The 11,337-nt window shown below is 42.7% G+C and overlaps 1 protein-coding gene across 5 annotated transcripts in view; it reads right to left on the bottom strand.

The window, feature by feature from the left end:
* Positions 1-3,839: 3,839 nt before the first annotated feature.
* The window catches only part of taf1 (TAF1 RNA polymerase II, TATA box binding protein (TBP)-associated factor), a 47,380-nt gene continuing 39,882 nt past the window's right edge, over positions 3,840-11,337 (bottom strand). For 2 of the 5 annotated variants that reach the window (XM_083646534.1, XM_083646535.1), the window contains exons 37-41: positions 10,826-10,933; positions 10,447-10,542; positions 9,950-10,166; positions 4,845-5,016; positions 3,840-4,523 (exon numbers count right to left, since the gene is read on the bottom strand). In XM_083646534.1, coding sequence (XP_083502660.1) covers positions 4,304-4,523; positions 4,845-5,016; positions 9,950-10,166; positions 10,447-10,542; positions 10,826-10,933 — 813 coding nt within the window. In that variant the 3' untranslated portion in view covers positions 3,840-4,303. The remainder of the gene's footprint in view (positions 4,524-4,844; positions 5,017-9,949; positions 10,167-10,446; positions 10,543-10,825; positions 10,934-11,337) is intronic. The other 3 variants (XM_083646536.1, XM_083646537.1, XM_083646538.1) reach the window with 2 other exon arrangements.

Below are 11,337 nucleotides of genomic sequence, written 5' to 3'. Positions count from 1 at the left end.
TGTGACATCATCAGTGATCATCTGTGATGTCATAAGAGCAAGTGAGCCTGCACAGCGGTCGAGCTGCGTATGCGAACTGCAGGGCCAGCTCGATGAGCTGCAGGGAGGGCGAGCCTAGGAATCGAGTGCGCATAGTGCGCGAGATGCCTAGTTATCCCAAAAGGATTAAAAATAACCTTATTTAGGATATTTTCTTCAAAAAGAAAAAAAAAATCTTATAATCTATGTGAAAGTATTCACATCAAAACATCAATGTCAAATTTGTCACCCGATTGTTTCATTTGGGCTGATTTGCCTAAAAGGCAAGCAAGTTGCTTAACGACTCCCAGCTGGGGCTCTGTCTGTTTCTCTGTTTCTCTGTCCCACTGTGATTGTCCCACTGTGATGTCATAAATCCCATTGTGACATCAGTGATGTCATAAATCCCACTGACATCATCAGTGATGTCATAAATGGGTCACATATGGGCAATGTTCTCTGTTTCAATTTTGTCCCGGAAGTGATGTCATCAGTGATGTCACTTGAGCAATTGTGCATTGTGACATCACTGATGATGTCATAGGCATTGTGACATCATCAGTGATGTCGCTTGAGCAATTGTGCATTGCGAGCAGCAATTGTCATAAGAGCATTGTGATGTCATCAGTGAGTTGTGACATCAGCTTGTGACATTATCAGTGATGTCATAAGAGCATGTGCCCGCACAGTGGGTGAGGGAGCAAGTGAGCCCGCACAGCGGTCAAGCTGCAGGGCGGGCGAGGCCGCGAGGGTCCGAGCTGCAGGGCCAGCTTGGTGAGCTGCAGGGCGGGCAAGACTAGGAAATAGGAATCGAGAGCGCGTAGCGAGGGAGATGCCTAGTTAGTCAAATGTCTCCTCACTGAAAAAGCAGTCTCTTGGTAGGCTACTCATCTTAACTTACAGGCACACATTCACAACATCAAGTGCGCCAGATTTTACTTTTAAATGGATTTCAACACACAAATCAGTCATGTGCCAATTGCCAAAGAGTATGTGTGGCATTTGTCTGCAGTTTAATTTGCCGATATTTGGAAGATTTTATGTGAATTCTGTGGATAGTGTATTTCTATTTGTAAAAACAAATATTATCCTACTGTAGGTATCTCACCTGCCAGAATGGGGAAGAGTTGTTGGTCTTCATCACTTTCTGCAGCCTACATGAGCTCCAGTGGCCCGTTGGCAGGATCCCAGAGCTCCTTGGGAGACTCATCCGTCCAGACGACAGCCAAAAGGCTGCAGACGTCTCAGTCTCTCAGCCTCTGCGGCTCAAGGATCCCTCACCCTGCCAAGTTCTTCTCAGCAGGATTCCTGTCTGGTCACAGACGTGTGTTTGCCTCTCCTGAGAGGGCTGCCATGTTAGCGTGGGGCGGAAATGTACCACCCACCCGCAGGTGAAACATGTAACCAGTGAATCCCTCACACTTAGGGCAAAATAACAGTCTCAGCTAGAGATCTTAAAGGAAGAGTTCACCCAGAAATTGAAATTTGGTCAGCACAACTCCAGAGAAAACCAGTCATCATTGAGTGCGTTTACATGCAGACAATAAACAGTTTATTAGCGGATTTCTGGAGTTACCTGATTATTCAAATGGCCATGTAAACAGCATAAACCGATAAGCTTTATCCGTTTATGGCCGTTATCGGGTTATGAATAAACTGATAAACATACCTAGGTTTTTGGCCAATAAACTGTCTTTTGAGTGCATGTATACAGCGTATCAGGTTTCTTGTGGGTTTATACATCTGTGCATGTACAAGTTGCATGTAAAAAGTTGAATTACCGCCGCCTTCTGGAGAGAAATCCGACTAATTGACTGAATCATGTAAACCCGGGTTTTTCCTATTGTCAGATTATTAAAGTGCATGTAAACGCAATCAGATTATTGCCATAAACTGATTACTCAGTTATCAGTTTATTGGTGTGCATGTAAACGCACTCATTGACTTCAGTACAGTACAACTGAAGTAAATGGTGACTGGTTTTCTCTCGAGTTGTGCTGGCAACCTCCCTGTGTGTTATACTGTATGGACAAACTTCTCCTGTGTTTCAACTGGCAGGAGGGGGAGTAGATGGTGACAGAATTAAAAGTTTTGGGTAAACTGTTCCTTCCACATTTTAAAAAGCATTACCTATAGTGAAATGTTTGTCATGATTTTGTAATCATTTACTGATTTTATTCTCAAGATACATAATCCTGTAGATTTCACTTAAATTGTGAAAGATTTTTTTAGGGAGTTTTTACTCTCAATACTACTAGCCAATCACAGCACACAAACAGGGATCATTTGGGTTCCTCTACACTCATGTCTACTAGACGGGGCTCATATTGGTTAATGAAGCTGGCTGGGCCTTATACCCACATGCATTGAATGGCATCATCTAAAAGCCTGTGTGGAGGTGAAGAGGACTTTAGTGTCTGATGTGGTAATTCTGCAGGCACCAACACCTCAGACATGTCTGCTCTGATGATTCTGCAGGCACCAACACCTCAGACATGGCTGCTCTGATCTATCCCTGGCTGAGATGAGAAGCAGCACTTGATAACGGGAAGCAAACCTTGACAAAGCCTGCTGCACAAGGAAAGGAGACTTGGAAAATTGTTGAATGTTGAAGCCGTAAGAATGTAAAAGCATGTTGGTGTTGGTGTTGCTGGTAGAATGACTTGTGTGAGAAGCTCCTGAAGAATAAGAATGTAAAAGCGTGTTGGTGTTGGTGGTACACCAAGTCGTGTGAGAAGCTCCTGAAGAATAAGTTTCTGCTTGGATTGAGATAGTGCACTGTTGAAACAGGTCTACCTGGGTCACTTTGACAATCTCATGTAGATTTGGACCTAATTTGAATCTGGATCTGAAGTTCAGTCAAACTTGACTTTTGTTTGGTAGGTTGCAGAATAGGTTATTTTCTGCAGACTTGCAGGAAACCGTTTGCAAACAGGAAGTGTGAGTGCTACTTAAGGGGATATTGTAAATATCTCACCAGGAAATAGAGGGTTGGTTGTGGTGTGGTTTTGCTCTACAAAAACTGATTTCATTACATTGACGGTCTACCTTGATGGTGGCAGGACTACTGTCAGGCCAAAAACCAACATCTGATACCCCATTAAAGAAGAGTTTTTCAGTTTGACCTGTTTACAGGAACTGAACCCTCATATTCTTCTACTGGGGCAACACTTTAATTAAGGGGAAATGCATTAAGGTTGATTTAACTCTCATCTCAAGGAAGTACATTTCTTGTTGTGTTGCTATGCTGTACCCGAGGGACACTTATGTGTTTATATCATGACTCTGTTTCCCCGTAAATCTATCAAAAGACAACTGCTGTCAGTTCTCTTTTGTCTGACCTGGATCCATTAACCAATGGAACAACACAGAGCCAGTTAAATATTAAGCTGTCGAAACAAGAATAGTGGGTTGAGTGCACATCATATTTACACACTATATTGAATTAACACAGTGTGTTCATAATGCACAGAGCACAAAATATAAACGGTTCAGATCATATTTGGGAAACTGCACAGATGTGAACCCACTTCTCCCCTCCGAATGGCATCATAAAAAGCAATTGCCATTGTGTTTTTTGGAAGGGGAACAAGCTGAGTGCACAAAATGTGTAGAGCACACTACGATGACAGACATAGTGTGTTCTTTTTCCTCATATGAACTGATTCTTACTTTAGTATAAATCCCCTGTCTGTGTGAATAAAGAAAAATGCTTTCACATAAAAGCTGTCATCCGCCTCCTACAAAAGGTACATATCCAATTTATTTAAGTTTCTTTTTTATATGTGTTTAAAGCTTAGAAAAAGAAAGAAAGAGATCAAAAGCCATATGTTTCATAGGGTAGTATAATACAAGTGTCTCTAGGAGGAGCAAAAACTCTCAGAGTATATATGACGCTCATTTCAGGGACAATCTGAAGCAGATGGAGAAGCAGCTGAAGCTCACATTCACATTGATCAACTTAACTTGCTCTCATTTTGTCTTATGATCAATGCTGACTTTCAAACTTAACATTTGTTTCAGTTATTAAAATGACAGTTGAAACGATACCACTTAAATTTCAGGGTAAGTCACAACAAACAATATTATTTCAACATGTAAATGCAAAATTAAAATATGCAATGTCCTGGTGTAGCAACAAACAGAAGCATTATAAACAAAGCAAAGACAATGTACAATTAATATAACTGACAAGTCTCACTGTCGCTATTTTGACACTGGGATAAAAAAAATGCATCCTTGATTGGCTTTCAAGAACATTTTCAAGGATTTAGAGAAAATGTTACTAGTTGTCTGAGTCCATGTCGCTGTCTCCGCCGATGGATCTGAACTCTTCGCTCTCCTCGTCTTCGCTGAGCTGCACCTGGGGTAGGACGGCTGGACCTCTCCTCCTAGCCTCCTCCTCTTCATCCTCTTCCTCCTCGCTGATGCCGTACTCCTCTCCGTTGCCCATGCCAATGGGTTGCAACTGACTCTGGCTCTCCGTCTCCTCATAGCTGCCATAACTGAGACAGAAAAGAAAGAAGAAAAACCCATGGACATCTGCTCTAAAAAGGAGGCAGTAAGCACTCTTGCACATTTATATATAGGTAAAATATATATTGTATTCTAACAAAATGATTACCTTCTCCAAAATAAAGTTCACTAGGGAATATTTAGAAATTATATCAGCTATATTAAGACACTTGAATGTACAATTTTGAGATCAGCACTCAATTATAAACATAAATTTTTTGACTAGAATCATAAATGTTTGAAAACATTTTGGAATTAAACCTGTAACATAGTAACAATAAGGCTCATTAATACTGTATGACTTCTTGTACCTGACATTGCTGTCTTCCATGTGAGGCATGTCGGGCACCTCCCCTTCATATGACATCATGCTCTCGTCCTGCTCCATGCCCATGCGGGCAGTCTCTTGAGCTCTGTGTGGAGGCGGAGCTCGCATGTCCACCTCTCTGTCTGAGTCGCTGCCGCTCTCTGACAGGTGGATGGCTGGAGGAGAGACAGCACACGGACAGGAGCTCAACTCTCAAACACAGTGAGGCCATTTACACCTGGCACTACCACGTGTTTTCTGTGATCAGATTGCAATCGGATAGTGCTTGACCACTTGAAAGTACAGGTGTAAACGCCCCCAAGACACATTGAGGACGGATTGCGATCTGATCGGCCAAACCACCTCCGGAGGTGGTCAGGGACGCATTGTAACCACATTGAACACAAGTGTAAATGCAATGCGTCCTCTCAGTCTCAATCCACATACAACAGCAGTCACTGCTGGAACTTGCTTGATGTGATCTCAATGTGGACACTGGAGACACATATTAATACCAGGTGTAAATGAAATCAAGTTAATGCACTAAAGCACTGCAATTGCAATGCAAGTGAAATTGCAATCTGACCACAGAAAACGTGTGTTAGTGCCAGGTCAGTATCACTAGCTGCGTTTACATGCACATTTTTTCCTCAATCTGATTTAAATGTATCGCTTTGAAGGAGATGTGATTTAATACGATCTGGTGTTTGTTTACATCCGCCCAGAGCATGCACCGATATAATTGAACAGACAGTGTTTCCCACAGGATTTTGAGTATTTGTGGTGGGGGACCACAGACCCCCTATGGGGGTACGGGGGCATGCCCCCCCGCGAGATTTTTTTAAACATTTTAAAGTAAAATGCATGAATTTGGTGTACTTTGAGAAAGCTTAAGAGCAAAATTAAAAGGCTAGATCTAAGTAAGAACATGTCATCATTACTGTGCTGTGGGTTTACAATGACAAACTAAATTTCTCCCTATAGGTCAGGGATACTCAACTTGCTTTGCCACTTTCGTGAAATGATAGAAGGCGAGGGGCCAGTTAATAAACAAACAATATACATTTTTCTGTAGCGGATTGTAGGTTTTTGGGGTGTCAGCCGGAGTTTAGGCTGACAATGTTGTGCACACCTGATAGTTAGTTAGGTTAAGTTAGTTAGGTTAAGTACATAGATAAGTGCCTGGGTAGCGAGCAGATGGCGGTATTTGACAATTTAGCAGCTAAATCATAGATTATTGAAAGATATTCCATATTCCAGACTGAAATGCTATAACAGAAGTATTGGCCAGAATGACATGAACATTTATTGGACACTTATTCAGCGGATATCTTGCATGTTGCGTTCAGGTGCACTGTAAAAAAAAAAAAAAAACATTTTTTTTTTTGGTCAACATCATTTTGTGGCGGTCCAAATATTATTGTGGCGGCCCGCCACAAATTCCTTTATGTATGGGAAACACTGGAACAGATGTGCGACATGCGCAAAAGTGATGAATACAACTTGACAGGTCTGCCAACTCTCGCATTGACCGCGACAAGCAATTGACACTTCTCACACACTTCAAGTAGGCTACATTTTCTTGCTGTGAAAAATTAATTCATACTGTAATCATACCGGTAGCCTAAGGCGTGAATTATGCCAGACATATGGACTGTCACACGGAAATGAGAGACACAGAATCCAGACGAGAAAACATTTGGAGCTTAAATAGCGTTTCTCGCCGCTGGAGTGTTGAAAATCTCCACTTTGTCCACGCGCATACGGTAGTTAAGAGGAAATCTCCTTTCCTCTCCTGCTGCAGCAGGCAGCATCTCCTTTATGTCAAGACAGAGGGCATCATGGGCATCCACAGAAAGAATGCAGCCAGAGAGTAATCAGTTCCATCGTTTACATCAGTGGTCCCCAACCACCAGGCCGGGGACCGGTACCGGGCCGCAACGCATTTGGTACCGGGCCGCGAGCCCAGCCCATTTAAAAAAAAATAAACATAGGCTATAATATTATAGGCTGTGTGGTAGTTGAAACATAGTTTCAAGTTGACGTTTATTTATGTTTGTAGTTGAAACAAAAACATAAATACCGTAAATTCCGGACTATAAGCCGCGGCTTTTTCCCCGTTTTTTGGCCCTGCGGCTTATATAACGGTGCGGCTTATCTATGGATTTTTTCAGAAAAAAAAAAAAAAAATACAAATAAAATCTCTCTTTTTTAGCACTCTTTCTAACTATAAATCCACTTCTGTTTTAATTTCCTCTCTTGCCCTCTTTTCACCACACCGCGGACACTGTGCACTGTAAAAATAAACAAAGGTGGTGTTGTGTTATGTTGTTTTGTTGAAATGTTACGGTAATACGGTAAATGGGAGCTTCCTCAAACAGCCATCTCTTTCCCGACAATCCCCTCTGTGCGTGACCCCTTACATATGGTAATTACGGTAAGCAAACGGCCACTCGGTGACCTCCAAAATCGATGGATTTTACAGGTTACACAGCTTCATCAGCACATTTTATGTGCATTGCTTTGCTGCTTGTTTTTTCGATTATTTTATATATAATCTAACATCATGCTTCAAAAGATGGAGAACTGGCTGTGTTACGACGATGGCGGCGAGAAGAAGAAGGAAAGAAGGAAATCGAGCAGCAGCACGTAACCTTGGCATCAGGGTGTTGACACAGAGAGCAGACGGCCGAGGTGTGTCCACCGTTCAGATCCGACTGAAGGCCAAAACAGTCGCCACCGAAATGAAAATTGAACATTTTAGAGGTGGACCATCCTGGTGTTTCAGATTTATGAGACGAAAGGGACTGTCCGTCAGGGCGCGGATGACTGTGTGTCAGCAACTCCCTCCCGACTACCAGGAGAAAATTACAAACTTCGGCGAATTCACACAAAGAAAGATCAAGGAATATTCCATCGGACCGGAGCAGATCATAAATATGGATGAAGTGCCTTTGACGTTCGACCTGCCTCTCACTAGGACTGTTAACAAGAAAGGTGAATCGTTCATCACGTTGAGAACCACAGGTCACGAGAGAACGAATTTCACTTGTGTTCTTGGCTGCACAGCATCTGGAGTAAAGCTCCCGCCGATGGTGATTTTTAAGCGTCTCACAATGCCAAAAGAAAAGATCCCCAGCGGGATATGCTTGTTTTGTTGAAATGTTAATAAATGGGAGCTTCCCCAAACAGCCATCTCTTTCCCGACATTCCTCTCTGTGCACGAACCCTTACATATGGTAATTAAACATCAAAACACCCGCGGCTTATAGTCCGGTGCGGCTTATATATGTAAAAAACAGTCAATTTTGCTCCTGCGGCTTATATACCGGTGCGCCTTATAGTCCGGAATTTACGGTACTGTAGGCTACATACAGTACAACACAAAAGGCTGTTATTTACCCTTTGTCGCCACCTGGTGAGTAAATATATATGTAACTAAAACCATTAAAATTGACAACCGGTCCACAAGTTTTTTTTCCATGTATACCAGTCCTTGACACAAAAAAGGTTGGGAACCCCTGGTTTACATGACAAGATTTTTCCTTTGGTCGGTTTATGAAAAGATTTAAACTACCCCTCTGCAACCAATTGAAATCTCAAATGGTTTGGGCTTGTTTAAGCCGATTGAGGTGTTTATATGGAGCACCTATTTCAAGCCGATTACTATGGTCCATGTAAACGTGCCTACTGATTCACTCAATATACAAGGAAAAACAGCAGCAGCCATTTTGTTATGTTCTGATGCTTTGCGTATTGTAAATTTTCTGTACATAAGGTACCTCCATCTGGTAATGCACATATCCAAATAACATTGTACATAGTGTTATCTACATCTGTAAAGCGAATATTAACTGTAATGCTCGGCTACAAGTTGTCCTGTTACATGCTATATATATGCTACTGCCTGCATGCTTTTACTAATATGTGCTTAGTGATGTTCTGTTGCTTGCTTCATGACAGTATTGTATGCTTCTTCTGCTATTGCCTGCCTGCTTCAATGTTGTCATGTCATTTGGGGCGGCTGTAGCTCAGGAGGTAGAGCGGGTTGTCCACTAATCGCTTTGGATCAAAGAGGTCGGTGGTTCGATTCCCGCCTCCTCCAGTCTGCATGTCGAAGTGTCCTTGGGCAAGATACTGAACCCCAAATTGCTCCCAATGGTGTGTAGGCACCCTGCGTGGCAGCCTGCCACCATCGGTGTATGAATGGGTGAATGTAGACTACCTACTGATTGTAAAGCGCTTTGGATAAAAGCGCTATATAAATGCAGGCCATTTACCATTTTACCATTTGTTCTGTTGCTTGACTCTTCTTCGCATGTTGCTTTTGTTAGTGCCTGCTGGTACAATGTTGTCATGCCATTTTTAGCTATATCATCATCATCATTAACATCTACATTTTTCTATAACGTCAATTTTAACAATGTTTTATCACGAGTTGCCATCTGCATCCTATTTCAATAATTGTGTTTTATCTTCACCTTTTTTTGTTCTTTTAGGGAGTCTATTGTAACACCTGGCCAGGGACTACAGATGTTCAGTTCAGTTCAGTTGTTGATGTAAACTAGCCTTCTGGCTAATTCTGCCATATTTACAGCAATATTTATTAATATGCACTGTCCCTGTCAAACCAATATTAATATAAAAAATAAAATTTTGAATTGCCTATACACTTGTTAATGCCCATTTTGCACGTAACATATATTCACATGAAAATTCACATATATCTTTTTGTTTATATTTCCATATTCTTCTTCTTCTTAGTATATATATTGTATATACATTGATTTTTTATTAAATAATGCTACCACTGATTTCATATTGCAAATACTTAATATTTTTGGTATATTTACAGATTGTACATATTCTGCATCATACGTTTCCCCTCATACCAAACATACCTTCTACTTAACATGATCTACTGTTGAAATTATTGTCTATGTAGGTTTGTAGTACAGCGCCCATTTGCTATGTATTCATTATCTTAGATTTTTCTGTTGATAATCTTTCTTTGCTGTTACTATTTCCTGCTGTAAACAACCCAATTTCTCTGCAGGGACGGTGAAAGCTTCATCTGATATCAGCGTTCAGCGCTCCTGTGGGACTTACAGGAGAAGGGGTTGTCGCCCTCCTCCTCACTGGCGTCGTCCTCTCCGTCAGACATGAGCAGGTCCTGGTAGAGGACGCTAGCCTGGGCTGGGTGGCGGGGGCCTTCGTCTTCTCCCTCCTCCTCCTCTTCCTCCTGGTCATGCAGCCGCCTGCGGGGTGGCAGCAGCATCTCGTCGTCGTCATCCTCGTCCTCCAGATCCCCCTCCCCGTCCTCGGCCTGGGGAGACAGGATGGAGACAAAAGCCCAGACTTTTTAAGGTGAACTATGAGAAAGTTTTTCTAAAGTTGCAGAGAGAAACTGAATGTAGATTAGTCTTTTAAGGTTGTGCGATTCTGATAAAGACACTAATAGTGCACTGATCTTGAAACGCTGGCAATGGACTGGACGGCAACTTTGGTGCATAATCAGTCCGTGACATTTTACGATGTGTATTTGCCCAAAGCGATAGCGGTCTCATCTGATCTACACGACTTTTCTATCAATCTGCCTTTCTTACAGGAGCTGGAGTCTTGGGTTTGCCATCATCTTCCTCCTCAAAGCCTTCGATGTCAACATCAGACTCTTCCTCCCCGAGTCTTCTGCCGTGGCGACCCTGAAGGACAGAAGGATAACAGTCTGACGACACGCTTGTAGGAAGACGAAGGCAAAACGCAAAGTCTCATTTTATATTTTCTAACAACCACTTTGACATGAGTGGGCACGACAAAAGCAATGTCATCCTCTGTTAATCTCATCAACAAGCTGGGTGCTGTGATGGATGGGGATAGAGGAGAGGGGAAAGGAGCTATGGGAGGGCAGAGGAAGGAAGGGTGTTGAGGGCAAATGGTTGAAAGCTGTATTACTCTCTCTCTCAGTCTTTCTCTCTCTCTTCATACCTGCCCCCCTCTCTTCTCTGGAGCAACCACTAGAGGTCCTTCAGAGAAAAGGCTGCTGGTCTCTCTGGGCAGACTTCCTGAAGCCCCGCTGTCAAACAGATCAGCCGGCTGGCCAACACCACACACAGCGGCGCACACAGATGCAGAGACAGGACAAGGCGACAGGAGCAAAGGAGAAAAACACAGGTTGGGAGAGAGGAGAGACTACAGTGAAGAAACTAGATTGGAGAGATGGCAGTGAAGAGAAGTGAGAGGTCAGAAAGAAGAGTTACTACAGAGAAAGGGGTGAAGAAATACTAAAGGGGCAGGAGGGACGCGACAAGGTGTGGCGAGGAGATTGAGCTCCACATGTGGCCCGTGAGGCAGTTGATAGCTTAAACTCTGTTGCCGCTTTGATTCGTTGTATTGTGTGTGTGTGTGTGTGTGTGTGTGTCTGAGGCTACATCTTCACTGGCGTGTTTGCAAGAACGCCACCCGGTCTACACTAGAGCAGGCTCTGTCCATATTAGCTC

This window comes from Poromitra crassiceps (genome assembly GCF_964638095.1).
Source record: "Poromitra crassiceps genome assembly, chromosome: 1".
NCBI lineage: Eukaryota > Metazoa > Chordata > Actinopteri > Beryciformes > Melamphaidae > Poromitra > Poromitra crassiceps.
This window is presented reverse-complemented; position numbering and strand designations above follow the sequence as displayed.